Raw genomic sequence first — 19,575 nt, 5'->3', positions numbered from 1 at the left:
TACTAGCAGTGGTGGTGGTAGTGCTGCTGCTGGTGGTGCACTGGTAGTAGTGGTGGTGGTAAGCATGGAAGTTAGTAGTTCAATGCCCTTTGTTTTTGCCTTGTGTCAGTTTCTAAATGGTTCATTCCAATTTTTAGCTCACCTTGACATCGTCAAGATGTTTTTGGCAAAAATGGAAATGGCCATAACTCAGTTCAGGTTCAACGGATTTTGCTCAATTCTGGTATGTGAATGAATAAGGACTGGCCCCAAAACATATCACACAGTTTTTTATATATTTTTTAAATTGCAAATTAGGTAGATTTTGGCAATTTCACTATGCATTTCAGTGTCGATCTGCCTACGGTCACCGCCATCAGATTGTATGCCAACAGATCTGAAACATTTATTTTCGCATCAAAAATTACTCATATATCATCATTATCAAGAGTATATAATGGGAGATATGCTATATAATGGGAGTTCTCCCATTATATACTCTTGCTTTATATATCCCCCCTCCCTATTATATCACACCCAAGGTGAGCTACAGTGTCATTGACACTTTCATTTATTGTTTCTATTATATATTCCATACTCACATTATCTTTCTGTCTCTCCATTTGTAAAATAGTAATTTATTAACAATCTGGAGTGTTGGTCTGTCAACTTGATACATTTTTTGCAACTTGATCAAATGCTTTGCAATTTTGGCTCAACTTTTATGAGCTCAAACTTGCTCAATCATTTATGTATGCACTTGTGGCCACCATGGATTTTCATATATTTCCTTTATATTAAAGATGCTTTCGCACATCTACTAATGCAACTAATTTGTAACTGATCTCAGTAATAATATGTTATACGGCAAGTGAATGTTATAAATAATCTAAAAATAGGAATAGAAACCACACTGTAGAAATAAGTATAGCATGCCCATACTGCCTAGGTGAAAAAAAAAAAAAAACTGTAAATATAATATCACACCTAGACTCTACTTTAAGCTTTGGGTAAGCTCTTTGAATACCCTTGGGCAATGGCAGCAGCCCCCTCAGGAGAAGCACTATTTACAGTTTGCATCCCTTAAGTTATACTTCTTGCCACAACGCTGCAAATAAACAGCCTGAAGCAACATACAATCTTAAAACAATGAACTTTTGCCATATTTCATCATTGTCTCTGTAGGTTCCTAAGCTGCGAAAAGAGATCATCATTGTCATAATTTCCTATAAGTACTTGATGACATCTCTGTTCCATATATACAGATCTGTTGTTACTACTACGCAAAGGGAGATGAATGACGTCTCTATGCAAAAACAGGAAAAACCATGGGATTGATAATCATGCTTATTTTTGTAGAAGCAATGAGCCCACGAAGAAGAGGAACGAGGCGTGATGCTAAATTGCAGCATGTTGAGACAGAAGTTGGAAATGTTCAGCCAGATGTTGGGGGTCATGGAGACACGGATGAGGTTGTTACTGATCAAAGAATAGCGAACAGTGAATTGGCAGGTATTTTTGCAGAGTGAATACAAGCTACATTATAGGATTACATAACATCATGAAATAATACATTACGGAACATAAATACCTAACGTAACTGTATGTAAGTGATTGGTAAATGTACTGTGAAAAGAGTAAGGGAAAGGGATCTTCCTTTTTATACTGATGTGGGCATAAGTGATAAGTACTTGAAGACATTCTTTGGAAATAACATCAGATGGCCTATAATGTCCTAATACTGCTTGCAGTGATTGTGGAAGACGTGACCACAGAACAACCAGCTAAGCGAATGAAAACAGATTTCTTACGAGAAGAAAGCGAACTGGAGAAGGTGGAGCAAAAAGCATACGAGGAGAGACGAGTTTATGGCAGCCATGATGTCAAGGTGTTTTGCAACTGACATATTCTTTTAGTGTATGATTAATATACACTAGTTTCTAAGCAATAAGCGTGGCGTGTCAATGTGGTTTTAATCCTAAGGTTTAACTATTTGCCTGTTGATTGTTATTAATTACTGACATGCCTGCCTCTCTTCCTCTCCCTGTCCCATGACATTCTACAGCAGCTACTATTTGGTCTACATTCGAGTGTATGCAATCGGTTGGAGAAGATCGAGAGCAGTCTGGACATGATTGCGCTAAAGTGTCACTACGTTGACCAGAAGCTGGTCCACATCTACGAGTCAGTCGCCGAAATGCCATTGATTGTCTATCCCTCCTCAAGTGTGCAGGATTCTATGCGCAAGCCTGCACGCATGTAAGCACATTCGCGCTTGTAATTTGAGTGTTTTGAGCATGGCCCTAATAACCGTTGTTGCTGTCTTGTATGCAGCAGTGTAATCTTTACCTGGTACCGTGTAGAATTGAGATGGGGAGTTATATAATAGAATAGTTAGGTGGGGATGATATTATTTTTTTTTTGTGAAGCTATAATTGTTGGAAGATGTATGTTTTCTAATTGCCTTTTGCAGGGTCGCACCTCCGAAAAAGCGTGCTGCTCCTGTAATCATTGGACTTCCTCAACGCAATGAACCTGAAGGTAAGCAGAAATGTGTAGTATGAGTTCTTAATAACCTGTCACTTATTTTATACTCATAGTATTCTGCATTCAGCTATATTTCTGAAATTATTTGATTTTGTGTAACTACCCAACTTTAACATTTAGGACTAGGATTGGGAGGCGAGAAAAAAGTGTAGTTAGTGTGGACAAAAGGATATTTTCTCCCACCATTCATTCACTGCCAAAATATACCATCACAATAGTGGTATCTTCCCACATTTGTTGATCAAGCATTATTTGCTTTGGTCTGTCCAACTCTGGCAAAATATATTCGCAAAGATACTACAAACAGTATTTTGCATCGATGGATAAATCTTAACTGCTAACTAAAGAAGCATTGATATCTAAAGTTAAGAGTGAATAAATGCAAATTAACTCTGTATGTACACGCAGACGTATACTGTGATTAGACACCGATTGCTCAGATCCGGCTTTGTTTCCTTGCAGTTTCCGTTGGGGTTGACAGTGAGGGGAGGATGTATCACGAGAGTGCAGAGATTTCGGGAGGAGTGAGGGGATCGATGCAGCCGGCCATGACGAGTAAACTCGCATCAAATATTGCTCTCATCACGCTCAACAGCGAAGGTGAGTTACATGGGGAAGCCAGTCCCATAGATGTGGATTTTCCCTGTGGTCACAGTTGTCATTTCTCTGTTCTCCTGTTCTCACAGCTGCCATATCTCCATTTTTTTCAAGTGTATTTTCTCTGTTTTCACAAGTACCTTCTCTCCATAGTCGCGATGATCCAAAAAACGTGCATGATGGATTCAAATACAGGATGTATTGATATACTTATAGGTATATATATACAGAATATACTTATCAGTAAATAATACAGGAACGTTTTCACAACGGTGATGTTAAATTTGACAACGGCGGTGCACCACTGTGCCTCCTATGTATAAGAAACCCTGCAACTGAACAAAAGTGTGTATAGTTTCGTTTGTGAATGTTGCCATGGAAAAAGATCAATTGAGTTCTGTAATTGTGCAATTGGAGCTGTTTTCATGCAAGGAAATTTGTAGGTTCGGATTATTTGGTGCAATTCCCATGCCAGGGGTCGAAATAAGCGATGGTCTGATGGTCCGGGGCCATCAAATAATCAGGAGGACCATCAGATTTTCAAAGTCAATGGTCCAATGGACCATTGAATATTTTGGTCCTATTTTACGGTAGTTTTCTTTGAAGTTTCCTCGTTCCAATATACTATTAAAGTGAATAAACAATTACTGTATCGTTTAATATATTCATTGTACAGGTGAATAATTAAACTATTTTACCACCATGTAAAATCTCTCTCTTACCCTTTCACACCGCATTACTTTTAGAGAACAATTTGAAATTTAGGACCATCTAAAATTTAGGAGGACTATCTAAATTTCAAACTAGATTTTCTCCTTATTTCTACCCCTGCATGCATCCTCATATCATCCTAATATGAAGAGATGGCATGAGGCAGGATCCTCATACACTGTCAGTGAGAGTGAGCGCATATATTATATGTATGCCAACAAGTTTCGTAGTGTGATCATTCGTATCAAGAGATTTCCCTGTTAGATCTCGGTGGCAACCGAAAGGCTCAAACTCTAGAACTTGCAATAGAATGCATTCAGAAAATTCAGCACATGCATGCTAAACGTATGAAATCTGCGTAATGTAATCCAAGTCCAGAAATGATGGTTTCTCATGGAATTATGCAGAACATAGAAATCGATAATCTCTGATTGATGTGTTCCATGTGGCAATGTCTTAGGTCTACATCAGCATTTACTCAGCCCGCTTGTCACCCGTGATGCATCTGCACATTTATCCTACTCACACATTTCTCCCATGCAGCGGATTTCCCGAATGGCTCGTGGCTTGGCGAGGAAAACAACCCGGAGTGTCGAGTCAGGTGCTTCATTAGACCAGGGTAGGCATCTACATTCACCTATCAATGCTAACGATCGCTCGTTATAATTAAGAAATAGGAGTCTTGAACAGCACATGGCTTGAGTGTAGAAAACAGTGTTAGTGCACAGCCGTTGTATTTACAAGGTTAAATTGTTTACCTCATGGTGGGACCACAATTCCACTATCGTGGCCCAGTATATTATGCCTTCTCTGAACGAAATAAATTGCACGCTTATACAATTGCATTGAATGTCATGTTAATGCTGCAGAAATGCTAAAAGTGTCATCGCATTTGGTAACTAAAGAACCAGAAAGTATACATTACTGCTTTAATCTACGCGTGCTTACAAGTGTTTTACATTGATATTAGGCTGTGTAGGAATTTGCAGGTATATATGAATGGAAGGGGAGGGGAGAAGGTGGACTGGTTAACGAGTGCTCACATTTATTGGTCTGATTAGTAGTTACTACGGGCAGATTCATGAGTTTATAATCATATTGGACCAATTGAACTATGCTGGCAGGTGTGCGACATCCTGGCACTCACTTGAAGCTTTTGAACAAACATTTTTGTTGACGTTTATTACGTTATTGAAAGTTTATCTTTGATGATTGAAGATTGTAGCTGGTGCATCTGATTTCTGGACCTGAATTTGCTTGCAAATACGATATCGCATCATATTCCTTACATTTCTAGGAGACATTCTAAAGTGATGGTATTCCCTTATGTAGCATTCCCATCTATTTGCTCCACGCATGTGTTCTTGTTGCAGGGAGCTGGAAACGATCAATGTACTGACCAGCCCAGAAAAAATGGCACTGGCGTTGCTAGATGCAATATTTGATAGAGATACACTTGCTATATCAAACATTTCTGGTATCAGCAAATATGGCAAGAAGCAGCTGGACCCACTTATGATCTATGGAATAAGATGTAAGTATTTAGTAAAATATTAATAACATAAACAATGTACGTGAAGTTATGCATTTTGCTTTGCAGTTTTTGTTATTATTCACCAACAGATGGCGCTACAGTACACGTAAAATCAATGCTCTATCTACCTATAAAGGTTGTCTTTATAAATTGAAAGGAGTTTCTGCGAAGTTGCGAACCGAATGCGCTGTAGGTACATTAGTGTGCGGTGTAAAGTAGAGTTCATGTCGTGCGCCCAGTTATGTTGCCGAACTCTCTGTTACAAGGCTAATGTGAATGTCCCATCGTGACTGAGTGTCATTGTCAGTTTGAGTGAGAGACTAGATTGTATCAGGAGTGAATTAAACTTTTGTTAGCTCATCTGACGTAGTCCGATGCAGCTTGTAGAATCGCATGATCGTCCGTGCGTCCGTTCGTCAACAGTTGGGCACAAATCTTAACCGCTCGACGTACGGTCACGATATTCGGGACGTGGGGGGGTAATCCGAAAACGAGTTGGGATGTCGAAGCTGGGGGTCAAAGGTCAAAGGTCAAAGGTCAAGAGGTGTAAAAGAAGGGGGAACATTCCCTCCTTAACTTAAGGTATAGGGAGGAAATGCAGAATTGCGGCACAAATCTAAACGGCTCGACCTAGGCTCGTGATAGTCGGTGTATAGCATCATGGTAGGAAAAGCCATAACTGTGCCGAAATTGGAGGTCACAGGTCAAAGGTCAATGGGGCACAGGGCAGATTTTAGACATTTTCTGAAGACATGGTCTGACGGAGCGATTGAAAAACTTTTTTGTTTCAGCGGTGACCTAGCATTTTTATGGCTTTATTGAAAGGACCATGAAATGTACTTTCTGCTGACATGCGAAGAGTAAGTGTCGGATAACCTTTTGACCCTCAAGAGGAGGGTTAAACATGGATTTGTTTACTGTTAGAACGAATTTGACTGCCGGGTTTGCTTGTAGAATCTATACACGCCTGGATGTATGAGGCTACAATGTCACAGTGAAATTTCAAAAGCTAAATTTGGTTGAAGAAGGTTTATGCTCCTTAAATCGTATAATTTCTATGGCATTCTGTACTGTCAGTGTGTTACATGTAACTTATGCCACTGCCAGTGGCCACTGCCAGTGCATGTGGTGGTGATAGTACTGTGTAGTTTTTGCCTGCGTTAATTAGTTACAGGTGGCAGCTCTCTATTTCTGCCTGTAGGCTTGCGTAGGTAAATGGATGAGTGCTTACCTATTTTGTCTTGCAAATAGTTGTTGCAACTACGTATGATGGGAGCTTCCATCTTTAATCTTAAGACACTTAAACGTACGCGCCATCTCGTGGCAACTTTCATAATGATCCCAACGAGCATTCCTTTGAGAAGGTTCCTGATACCATCCCTGTGCCTTCCACTGTTTCGGCGCGTATGTGAACACATTTGGGACTAACAGGGTTTACTAGAATCCCACCACTCTACCACAGAGTCACCGCAGTAGACGTTAGATAAGCGCTGTCGCTCTGCAGCACTTGTTTTTATTAATTTCTGATTATAAGGATTAAAAATAAACTGCCTGCAGGTTTTTGGAATTAACGTTCCTGTTAGTCGGTTAGTTCATTTCTAATTAAAGTTTCTAGTCTTCTGATTCTATTCGAATATGAAAGTGATGCCTATTATTTCAGTGCACAAAGTTGAGTAAAAATTTCAACTGTTCCTCCAAAATAGTGACAGTTAAAATCTATTTGTCCATAAAGGTTTTAGGTTTCCAAAGTGAAATTGTTGACAAGGTGCAATATTTGATATTTATAGCAACAGCCTGTTACATGCTCACGTGCTTTCTTGCACTAGTTGGTGCCTTCAGAATAATTAAAAAACAAACAAACCGGGTGCATGGGCAGTGAAAAGGCTTAAACTAGGTTTCAAAATGGGAAATTAGAAGACATTTCATGCGCAATACAGGATTAAAATGTGGTACTTAGGCTTATAATACAGCTACTTGTTGTTTAGTTTATTGCTAACATAAATTAATGCATTGTTGTTGCTTAGGTCACTTGCTGTACATGTTTAATATAAATGAAGAGGACTGGCACCGAATCAAGCTGAACATTGACTCTAAGTGCAGAACGGCCTTCCGACGTAAGAGGAAGGGTCTGCCAGCTTCTCCCTACAAGGAGCGATCACGGCAGTCCTTTCACGTTCTGCTTACTGAACAAAATCAGGAGAAGCCCGCTCCAGATACGGGTATGTGAACTATTTTTATCTGGTGATTTTTTTGCATTGCGCCCTCTGTGGACCATGAGAAGTGTTCTGCATTTGTTGCAGAATTCCGTGAAGTCACGTAACTCATCGAATATTTATCTGTTCGTGGCCAGAATTTCTGAGTCCTGTGTGTGTCTTGTTTTCCAGAAGAAGAGACAGTCACAGTGCTATGTAATAAATAATTTCATGCCTGACTGCAAAGTAATAATACCTTGCAGGAATGTTCTCTATATTGAACGATATATTTATCCACAGTGCAGCATATTTCGACGATACTCAATGCTCATGGATTACACATAAAATAATTTATGTAATGTTCACAACCCTATTCACATCTTCAATGTATATACCAATTTCATGTGCTGTTATTGTGCTTATCCATTGTATTAAACATATCACACGTGTAAATATTTACGTTTGCAACAGCTAGCCGTCTTAGATATTTGTGCCGAATGCGGAAATTGGTGTAAAAAGAAATCGCTTCCCACAGGGGGTTGAAGAGCAGGACATTGCATGCGGCATTGCCTAGACTGTTCAAATTTCTTGTCTTGTGAATTGAGATGCAGTGGGGTATTGACCTTGATCAGTTTTCTGCAGCTACAAATTGATCGTTATCTCGTAAGTCCTCAACTTTACGGCGGCCGTGGTAAAAGCCCGGCCATGGTCTATCTATGCTACGCGCATCAACGGTTTATCTCGGCTGTCTACCAAACACATACCTGTGGGACGCGATAGCAACTGCAGCGGCTGTATCAAAATGACACGCTCTAAACAACGCGCGTACTTGTGTGTGTGTCTGCGTGTGTGTGTGCGTGCTTTCCTGTGCGCGCGTGTGTGTGTATGCGTGCGTGCGTGCAGGCGTGCGTGTGCGTGTGTGCTTGCGTGTGTGTGTGTGTGTGTGTGCGTGCGTGCGCGCTTGTGTGTAAACCACTTGCGTACAAACTCAAGGTCCCGCGTAATGCGTTTATACTGCCCCCCTCGTCCCTCACGTCGTAGCGACTGTCCCGTAAGAAAGATTACTCATCGTGGTATGTAGTCGCTGGAGTTTCTGCGTGATGGATAAGCGTAAAAATGATGGATAAGTGTAAAATTTAAAATCTCCGCGGGCATTAACCCCCCCCCCGCCTTCCCCCCCCCAACCGCCCCACCCTACCCACCGCTCTACACGATGCGAGCCTGCGCCATCGCGTAACACCGGTAGCGTTAACCTCCCCCTCTGCATCTGTCAGCACGGTCCAGGTTGGCGGCTTGAAGATTACTGCTGCTGCTGTTGCTACTGCAGCCTATCGGCTACCGCACGGTCTGCAGCAGATAAGCCGAAGAGATAAAAACCCCCGTGGCACCGCTTATCGTTCCACAGCATCTGCAGCAGGCTTGCTTATCAGCGCTCGCTATCTCGTTGTCTGGCTGACTGCTCCAGCACTAGATCTGCCTGTTGATAAGAGCAATGCTATTGACAGAGTACAGTCGGCAACCTAGGAGGAGAGTTAGTGTGCGCGTAGAGAGGGATGGTTTGGAAATGTGGAGAGAGAACGAGGTGGAAGCAGTGGTGAGGCTCCGCGAAAATGAATCTTTGTGTGTTGTAACCGCACAAACCTGTCAAAATCATTTGGAGTGGATTTTATTTGAATTTGTAGTTTGTTTCACTTGTTAATTACTTATATGCGATACGGTTATAAGTGTGTGAGTGAAGTACATGGGTAGGGAAAGTTTGGGACTCCATACCCGGCCATCACTGATGCAGCAGTCACTGAAAACAACATTTCATTGTAGTTGAAATAGGCCAGATAATATGTCCAAGAAGGAGATGTATTTGAACATATCCTTGTCGCATACAGTCGTACTGCCGCTTGTGCTAGGCCATTTCACAATTAGTAATTGCCATGTTTTTTGGTTCATCTGCAAGTTATATTAACCTGTGTTTCAATAATGACATATATCTCCATTCAATTAAATTGATAGTATATAGACATTATTAAACACCGAAAAGAGATAGCAGAATAGCTGATATTTATGCGATAATATAGAAATTAACATGGATATGTTTTTCAGGGGAACTCGTTGGTTAAGACAAATTTCCAACTTCAACTGTAGGAAATGGTACAACATTAGGGGGCCGTTCAGTTATGAATATTATCACAAACAACCCGCATATATATATATATACGTATGTACACGTTTTCATGACTACTCTCCCTTGAAATTATGTAACATATAATGGTAATTTATCAGATATGGCAGGTAGGTATGAATCAATATCTGGAGTTAATAATGACAAACATTTGTCATTATTAACTCCTGATCAACATGTATGTGTCTGCATACAATGGGAGTTAATCTCCTTCTCTCCTCTCCAATGTATACAGTGTACATAAGGTGTGATAACGTGAACGGTTGGTTCCTTAGTACCAATGATAAATTCTTGTTGAAAGAAAATAATGACAGTCAAAGACAACCATAACATTACTGACTGAAATGTCACCAGTTCAGAACAGGGAAACCTTTATCTAAGACCGTGAAAGCTCGAAAGCTACAAAACCAGTAAAATTAATTTTGTTGTAAATTAAGACTATTATTCCAATATGTGAAAATAATTAAATTTAATGTAATATTATAATATGAAAGCAAATCTGTAATATTAATTTCCTTTTTTATCTCTACTGTTTAATGTTTTGAAGCGTATATATATCAGTGCGTTTAGTTAAATTTTATTTTGTATTCAAATCTTGAAGCAAATCTATGAAACTCTATAAAAGCACATTTTTATGTGATATAAAATTCATACGGGATTGCTGTGGAAGTTGTGGCAGGGACCTTTAATCTATAAGTTAATCATCTAATTTACGAACATCACAGAGAATTTCATTACACTGTATATACTTGTATCATGTTGAGGGCATCAAACCCTTTAGAAAAATAGCTATAATAATTATATAGAACTGTAATATATTATAGATTGGTTACTTTATATATTCACGTAAGGGAGATAGTTATTTTGTCAAGTCGAATTGTTGAATACGTGAACTTATAATATAATAGGCTGATAACAAATGGCTATATTTAGCTAAACAAACCGGGTTATATCTTCATGTTTATATGTGTTTACATTACATTAGGTTTTAAGGTTCTTCCCATAAGACCGTGTTCAATGACTTCTTGTTTACATTAATATAGAACGTCTGGCGAGGTAAATTGTTTTTAGGCTTTTGGTACAAATGCAGTATAGTCGTGTAATGAGATTTTTAATTCGATTATAGGTCTCAATCAGCGTGATTTTCACACGGAAGAACAGGTTACAGCAGATAGGAAATCGTTGCTGGCCTCATCAGCTAATCTTCCCACGACGACGTAGACCATGTAAATGTTGGAATGACATCGGCATTTGTTTTTCAACCTCGGTGTCTTCTTATACAGGCGGTGAGAGCAGCAACGATGGCCTAGAGATAGAGAGAGATGAAGCCCTCCTCCTCCCGCAGGGGGAAGGAGAAGACCAGCTGCAAGATGGCACCATCGTCGAGGCAAACGGACAAATGCTGCAGGTTCGTCGCGTTGGCGTGAGGCTCGGATAACTTGCTAGCGAAGAATTTAGCCAGCATTTACTGATCCGGGAGAGCCGTCGACATTGTTCCGTATCCGTCCGTTTCTCCGTCGACAGTGACAGTTACTGCTGGAAATATTTACAGAGTAGTGCTAATATTTAGGGTGCGAGTTACTGTTGGCACACTATCCTTACCGATATAGAATAAAGTTTAGCGGTGTAACTCGTAGGCAACCCCTAACTGTGTGTGAGATGTGATCGGATGTTCTACTGTTATAGACTTCGTAGTTGCAACCGCTGTAATAGCTGTCTGTAATGTGCTTTAAATTTAATAAACCACTGTAATAATGAAATGCCGATAGTGCTGATAATGAGGTTGCTGGATTTTCGTGCTTTGAAGGGAGGATTTGCATCCCAGCAAGACGGTAACGGGTGCAAAATACCCAGTACCTTGATGTGTTTTCAGGTCTTTCACGCAACACCAGAACAGATTGCACAGCTACAGCAGTCGACACAGCATATACAGATTCTAGGCGAGGATGGAACAACTCAGGTAGTGTTCATAATCAAGCTCAAGATCCATTTTCTGCAGCACTCTTTGTTTTAATCCTCTCTCGCTACGATATATTTTTGGTAATTTGTGGTACTCATACAGTGTGTAGGAAGGAGTATGTTCATGTATTTTAACAGAATTATGTATTTTAACAGAATTATGTAATTTAGCAAAATTATATATTTTAATAGAATTACTTAATTTTCCCACTTGCTTGTCACAACAGTATTAGACAATTCTAACTCGTGAACACGGTTTAAAGACCACAATGCTTTGCACGCATTGTTTTGATTACGCTCCGTCTCTTACAGGTGATACAGCTGACGCAGGACACGGAAGGACTGGGAGTGGACGGCAGTGACCCGGATGACACGCACATGGTGACAGTTCATGTGCCGGACGAACATGATGAGGATACGAACGTAGAAAGCTCTAACGTGGTCGACGGAACGTGATGACGTCGCGGTGTGACATTTACGTTGACAGCTGTGACGTGGTCAACGGAACGTGATGATGTGGCGGTGTGACATTTACGTTGACAGCTGTGACGTGGTCAACGGAACGTGATGATGTGGCGGTGTGACATTTACGTTGACAGCTGTGACGTGGTCGACAGAACGTGATGATGTGGCGGTGTGACATCCACGTTGACAGCTGTGATGTGGTCAGCGGAAGGTGATGTCATTGCAATGTGACACCCATGTTGACAGCCATAGCACAGCCATCGGAATGTGGTGACGTCGTGATTGTGTTACACCCACCAAAGTCGTAACGTGATGCCATACGTTGTGAAGTGACCTGCAGGAAGGTGTCTGAATGTCATGTCATGTACGACATTGGCATGCATGTGGAATTGTTAATGTGACGTTACGCCTAGGGGAGTGTGAATGTAATGTCATGCCTAGGGAAGTGTGAATGTGATGGCAAGCATATGAGTGAATGAGACATCACACGTGTGTGAGTGTGAATATGACGTTACGTGTACGGGAGTGAATGTGATGTCAACCGTGTGGGAGTGTGAAAGTGACGTTAGACATATGGGAGTGTGAATGTGAAGTCACGCGTGTGGTAGTGTGAATGTGACGTCACTCGCACGGGAGTGATAACGTGACGTCGCGCGCATGGGAGTGAGAGTGTGACGTCACACGTGCGGTAGTGTGAGTGTGTCATCACACGTACAGGAGCGTGAGTGTGACGACACGTATAGGAGTGGGGAGTGAGACATCACGTGTACGGGAGTGTGAATGTGATGTGACGAACACAGAAGTGGGAATGTGACATCACGCACATGGGAGTGTGCATGTGACGCCACACGTACGGGATTCTGAATGTGATGTCACTCATATGGTAATCTGAATGCGATATCACATGCGTAGGAGTCAGGGTAGTATGTCAGACAAATGGGAGTGTAATGTCACACCTGAATACCTCACATGTACACGTACGGAAGATAGAAGGTGATGACACATGGAAGCATGTTATAATGTGATGTAACACACTGCCATGCCAGGGTCAGAAAGTGATGTCACATGTCATAAAGGCACAAGCATGGGATCGAGTGACAGCACCTGACAAGTGATGTCACAACATTGTTACAAATTTCTGTGTGCAATTGTCACAATACACATAGTAATGTTGTGATAGTGGCCGTACATACGCATAACATTAGGATGTTAGTCATGATGATATCAATGCATGTGGATAGAAATCACTTGGTGCCATCTTCACGTGACAAATCAATAGCTTTTTCTCATGCTTTCATGTAAATATTTCTGTTGATATAGTTGTGTGATGTATGATTGTATTTTCTACAGTCAGTACAAGAACTTTATTGCTTGTCAGTTATAGTTTTGGTTACTTCTCTTGTCGTTTCTATAGTGGAGTGTAAATGAAATAACACTAAAACTGTAACTATAATTAGCCGTTTTTTATTTTTAGGAAAAATTCATTTGATATAAATGAAAACACGTATTTATATTGAACATTGAGAGAGTAACGTCACAGTAATATGTCGTTAATATTGTACATTACTGAATCTAGTAAATATATTTTAATTGAGATGTGTTATAGAATAATTTTGCCAATAGTTTTGTATTGGAAAAGCTGGCATTTGTTGTACTTTCCTATTGTAAGACCTCAGATGTATTCTCAATATAACACTACACTGGATAAATATTGTTTGTAATTTATGTTGAATAATCATAACATGTTTAGGCATGTGCTATTAAGTAGCATATGTTCTTCAGCAAAAACATTTAAAGATCAATCTACAAACGTTTTTAACGAATTTTTAAGGAATTAAATTGGAAATGCTAATACAATATGTCATAGATATTTACATTTAGTTATACCGTATAATTATGCGAAGTACAAGGGAAGATATCATAAATATTGATGTCCTGGTTAATTATAAATCGTATTCATACGTGAAGATACATACATGTTTTGATATATAGGTGATAATATATCTGAGGCAAAATTTCCAATGGAAAAAAACCGAGTACAATATATAATAGCGAGTGAGTGAGCGAGAGGGGTAGAGGAAGAGAAACTCACTGAAAAATCAACTACGTGTGCCCCCCATCAGCAATTTGGAAACCTTGGTTCCGCCCTTGTGAAGGTACGTACAGGTCAAACGGCGAGTAACAGAGATTTTACTAATTCCCCCCTTTCCCAGCAGAGATTTCAGATTAAAATTTTTTTTTTTACGCTATCAGCATGTAAAATAATCACATATATATATCACAATAATTTGCTAGTAAATCCAGTGAGTGAGGGCGAATTGACTATTCAGTTTTCCATTCGGACTTCTCACACACGTGAATTTTATCACACAATTGATTAAATGTGATATACGATATGCGACAAGGCAAAACGATTGAAACAATAAGTTATATATGTATATGTAATATGTATAAAAATGCACAATGAAGAACAATAAACTACTGATATTAATGAACACAATGATATCCTTATTGAGGAAGATGAAATACAAATTTGACACTTAACACCAACAGACAACTGTAAAACATTATTTACATAACAACTCATATTTGAGTAGCAGTTAGAAGAAACTTAAATATACGCAAATTATATGTAAATATATTAGGTGATAGCGTGTACAATAGCCTTATAATTTCGCATCCTTTTCGCGTATCTCTGGTAGAAACTCAGTTACTGCGCACGTTGTGGTTGTAGAAAGCTGGGAAAATGTTAGATACAGTAATGTAACCCAATAAAGTACGGTTAATATAGTACTCGAGTCTGTTTGGTTACATTATTTTATCTTGGTAAAGGTATCGTCGCGGGCCGCGGCCGCGTCGGTGCGCCGGCGTGTATACAATCCAGTTTTCGATCATCCCTGTCAGGTCTCGCCTGTGTCTCCGTGTACGCATGGCATCCGCGCATAGCATTTGTTGTGGCGGCGATGTTGACGTTAGGTTAGAAACGTAAGGTGAGCAAATACTCTGCAATGTCCCGGCGAAAACAACTTCATCCAAAGCCTTGCAAACGTGAGTACATTTTCCGTTCTGATACGTTATACGTGTGCCCTTTTATAAAGGGATATAACAACACTGCGCAGCATTATCCGCGTGTTGTACATGTAACTCAATTTCGGATGAACGACGTTGATTGTACGCACAGGCACTTGGAACGTCTCAATAAAAAAAAATGAAAACACGAAATGTATTTACTACCAAAGTCTTAATGTTTCTCTACTTTATTTCGCCTATTATTGCCGATAACTTGCTGTAAATGCCGTTCAAATGCTCATCTGCAACACACAAGTACACCGCACGCCCGCCCTGTGCACAAACAACATGAATAAGAGAGTTCATCTCTTATGTAAGACTCTCTTGTTCATGTTGTTTCTTATTGTTTCTTCAATGTTGTTGAATTGTTGTCATATGAACGGAATTTAGAGCAAGTTATCGGCAATAATAGGCGAAATAGAGTAGAGAATTTGGTAGTAAATATATTTCGTGTTTACATTTGGTTTTATTGAGACGTTCCAAGTGCCTGTGATTGTACGTCTGACTAATATTATAATCATATCTGCCGCCGTAACTCGCAGCTTCCAATTGCGCGAACTCGATCGTCATCGCGGCGCTGGCAGAATATTTCATCGCATGATGTAGATTTCATTCGCACACATGATGTACATACACGTCACCGTAGTTTTAGTGAAAACTCAGCTTAGTTATCCTCCTTGATCCTCATCGGTCTCAATCAGCGATACGTCCCATGACATTACATGATCCCAACGGCACCGAGCTGTGTTCTGTAGTGTAGCTGCATCGGGCTACATGTAGGCAGGCTCTGATTTATACATGTTATGTAGTGTAGTATAGGCACTATAGGCATTGAAATACAAGTTGGCAGTGGCCTACATGTAGGCACTGAGCTCCATGTAGGAACCTGACAGCGGCAGGCTGCATGTAGGCACCGCGGTCTATGTAGGCATCGGACTACACGAAGGTCTCAGGCTACATGTAGGCATGGGGCTACACGTAGAGGTACATTTATACGTGCTGAGTACATGTAGGCATCAGCTACATATAGGCACCAGGCTACATTTTGGCAACAGGCTTCATGTGTATACACTGGCTACTGACACTGTCATATGACTCTATGACCTGTGGGGCACCTGCTTTTTAACATTGTATTGTACTTGTATTGTATTGTAATGTATTGTTTTGTTTTGTATTATATTGTCAACATTGTAAGCTACACAATGAAAACAAAAGATATGTTTATGGGATATCCTGTATCATATATAGTAATACAATGTTAAAAAGCATCACTGATCACAGGCAACATTTTGCCCAATCACTTTACTTGGTTATTGTGATGCTTGGCATGTATTGGGAACAGTGGACAAGACTCGTGCGTCTGATGAGCTATATATAGCTATGTATATAATAGCAAGAGCTAATAATACAGGTATTATTAGCTCTTGATAATATATATTATCACGGACTACTTATCACGCATTACTGATTCCGAATACATGACCTATCCGCGATTAGCGGGGCACTCTTTCGAGTAATGCCTACGAAGGCACGGCGTGAGAAATAGCTCAGCCTCATACATACATATTATCATTATGTATGTATGAGCTATATCTCACTATTGCATAGGTGCATTACAAAGTGCCATTAGGATGGCAGTCTATAGTGAATTAGTAGTCATTACTAGAAAGAACTCCCCTGTAAACGCACATAGGCCATGTATGGCCAGTCAGTGATCCATAGGCAATCTTAGGAATAACGTTTTGAAAACATCTGCAGTCTATATTGATCTGGTCTGAACTGTTACCTTGGCTGCATATACCCTCATGGAACACGTTTAGCGTGTGCATTATGTGATTTAATTTACTAGCTCTACAGATGTCAGATTTCGGGCAAACATGACCCAAGCCTCTCGAAATTGGACAACTTCACTCTTGTTATTTAATAAAGCTGTTTTCCAATTCGTGTAAATATGTATGATTGTGTTTAAACGCTTCGTAGTGCAAAGCATCCCACTGCGGCAGTGCAGTGTACAGAAGCAAATCTTAGCTTAATTGGGGAAGGAGTATTCAACTCCTAAACCAATATATTAACCAAAGCACTTATCTCCTCCGTATCTGCCTTTGTCCTAAATTGTTAGTAACCAAAACATTTACCTCTCTTACTGCATCCCTCATTAATTGTTAATAACCGAAATATTTGTCTGTCTCTCTTTCTCTGCATCTGCATTTGTCCAGAATTAGCATGCGCCTTGCGTTAGGTTCGTTCATTCAGTGGCTATTGGTTCTAGCTAGCTGCATTGGGGTGGTATTACCTACTCATTTCCTTTGTGTAGTCTTTCTTGGTGAACTATTAAAGCTGAATGCTAATTTCTCGCCCCGTTCAGGTAAGTATAGGCCTATACAGAACCTCTCAAATATTTCTGTACCATTTTTAAACATAAATGTAAATTTTTCCAATGCGCCTACGTCCCATGTGTTTGGATTTTTTTTTTTTTTAATATATTAGTGACTACAATTGTTATATCTAATTCTAATAGCGTCGCTGGTGCTTATGTTTTAATCAATGGTAATCAGACTCACGTATGCATAGTAAGAAAATGAGTGCATCTGTGTAATTAAACGATGCTTGTAATTAAGTACCTGATACAAATCTATAAATACGTATGTCTGCATTGTTCGAATGATATTTTATATAGTCTTGCTCTGTACGCATGCTGCGTGAGTGATTCGTACCAGTAATAATCTCAAGTGGCATAACTACTGTTTCACGACAGCAATTAATAGGCATTCTCGTCGTTGTCATCATTACAGGTTGCTGGCGTGTTGCTCGCATTGTTTGTCTGCCTACGTCATTACATCTGCAGTTTTACTGTTTTCATGTATTGGCAGTCGAGTGTGTGCAATATGAATCAATTACGCTTTTCGCGTCAATTCTCCTTGTGCTAATCCAGCTTTACGCATATATCCATGTCGACTCACAAGAGAGAATATTTAAACGAGCGTATATAATGCGTGCTTGCAGTGACGTCTGCAGCTGTGCAATTTAGTGTGTTTCCGTGAAGTGGAAGGGATGGTGGTTCAAGGGGGCATTCAAGCCCAACTTTGCTGTCGCACAATGTAGATATGTGATCATATTAATGTTGGATGAGACTTCGATAAAGCTAGCCGTGGTATCGTTACATTCTTAAGAGCCTTGAAATGTTTCTAATCGAGTAGAGTTTGGTTGTTTAGAGCCGCGTATAAGAGAATGTACAATCAGCATAGTCATGAACTGTGCTTGGCAATGAAACCATGGCGACCCCGTGAAATAAATGAAAGAGCTTATAAATTTCAATTTGAAGGCTTTCAGCTTGGAATCATCCGTCACTGCTTTGTTTCCGATGATTAAATGAGGGGAAACCCGTAAGTGCATCTGTGCAATTCTACGGCTGAAAATTAATAGCAAAACTTGCTTATGAAGAAAATATAATTACATCTCCTTATTCGCAGCTAAATTCTGTTAAACTTTACCAATCCATCAAACTCGGCGAGGTTGCCAGCTTCATATACGCTTGATCCTGCATAAAGCTCAAATTTTAAAGGCAATAATCATTTTCTAAATCCCTTCACAATATTAAACTTCTCATAATTCATAAATCAAATAGAAACGATTAATATATTATTATTCTGCAGCGAGCCATTTGCTTCGCCATAAACACAAAAAGCAGACAAATAATATTCATATCAGAAATTTTCAGGCAGAGAATGAAATGTAGCCGATGGGCTTTTCGGGGAAAGCGTGTTGTGGAATACAAAACAATGGGTAAATCATTTCGTGCGAACGGCATTACGACGATGGGTTGGGGGATTGCGCGTGTGTGCATATGTGCGTGATATTTGTGCTATAAGTAATGTATGTCTACACGTAAATCATTCGAAATGGTTTGGAGATGCATGTAAGATGCATTAGGTTGCATGTTGTAGTTTTGTGGTTAAGTGACCAAGCGTTATGGCCATTAGACATAGTAATAGGAGCAGTTAAGTGAAATCGCCGTACGATTGTTTGTCCGAGGAAATCTCCAACATTTTTATTCGGATTGCTGCTCAATTTCTTACGCAAATATAGTTCCATTTTCCTCTAATTAAGATTAAATGAAGAACGCTCGGGTAACATCAGATGTATAACATGTGGCTCTCTGCACACATAGGGCACAAAAGACGTTATCGAAATTAAAAGGGAAATTTCAAATTAAACTAATCTAATCTTTCTATGGGAACTGTCGTGTTCATGTGCGCGTGCGTGTGCGCGTGCGTGTGTGCGTGCGTGCGTGCGTGCGTGCGTGTGCGTGCGTGTGTGCATGTGTGTGTGTGTGTGTGTGTGTGTGT

At 40.0% G+C, this 19,575-nt stretch overlaps 2 protein-coding genes across 2 annotated transcripts in view; both read left to right on the top strand.

Annotated features, from left to right (window-relative positions):
- Positions 1-210: 210 nt before the first annotated feature.
- On the top strand, positions 211-13,865 carry LOC106815665 (protein BANP-like). The gene is made up of 12 exons (XM_014820161.1): positions 211-223; positions 1,339-1,491; positions 1,731-1,867; positions 2,045-2,238; positions 2,453-2,520; positions 2,989-3,126; positions 4,378-4,453; positions 5,208-5,368; positions 7,393-7,587; positions 11,020-11,144; positions 11,610-11,696; positions 12,008-13,865. The coding sequence occupies exons 2-12, from the start codon at positions 1,344-1,346 to the stop codon at positions 12,149-12,151; spliced, it is 1,473 nt and encodes a 490-aa protein (XP_014675647.1). The 5' UTR covers positions 211-223; positions 1,339-1,343; the 3' UTR covers positions 12,152-13,865.
- A 1,255-nt stretch (positions 13,866-15,120) lies between these two features.
- Positions 15,121-19,575, top strand: part of LOC106815663 — a 71,095-nt gene continuing 66,640 nt past the window's right edge. The window contains exon 1 of the mRNA XM_014820160.1: positions 15,121-15,208. Coding sequence (XP_014675646.1) covers positions 15,169-15,208 — 40 coding nt within the window. The 5' untranslated portion in view covers positions 15,121-15,168. The remainder of the gene's footprint in view (positions 15,209-19,575) is intronic.

Source organism: Priapulus caudatus, unplaced genomic scaffold (genome assembly GCF_000485595.1).
Source record: "Priapulus caudatus unplaced genomic scaffold, Priapulus_caudatus-5.0.1 Scaffold1172, whole genome shotgun sequence".
Lineage (NCBI taxonomy): Eukaryota > Metazoa > Priapulida > Priapulimorpha > Priapulimorphida > Priapulidae > Priapulus > Priapulus caudatus.
Note: the sequence above shows the minus strand (reverse complement) of the source record. Positions and strands in the feature narration are given on the sequence as shown.

Bases quoted from the DNA above. Each gene is read 5' to 3' on its own strand.
- LOC106815665 (XM_014820161.1), top strand. From the start codon at position 1,344: ATGAGCCCACGAAGAAGAGGAACGAGGCGTGATGCTAAATTGCAGCAT. The intron at 1,492-1,730 runs GTATTTTTGCAG...TACTGCTTGCAG, and splicing joins AGCGAACAGTGAATTGGCAG to TGATTGTGGAAGACGTGACC. The intron at 1,868-2,044 runs GTGTTTTGCAAC...GACATTCTACAG, and splicing joins ATGGCAGCCATGATGTCAAG to CAGCTACTATTTGGTCTACA.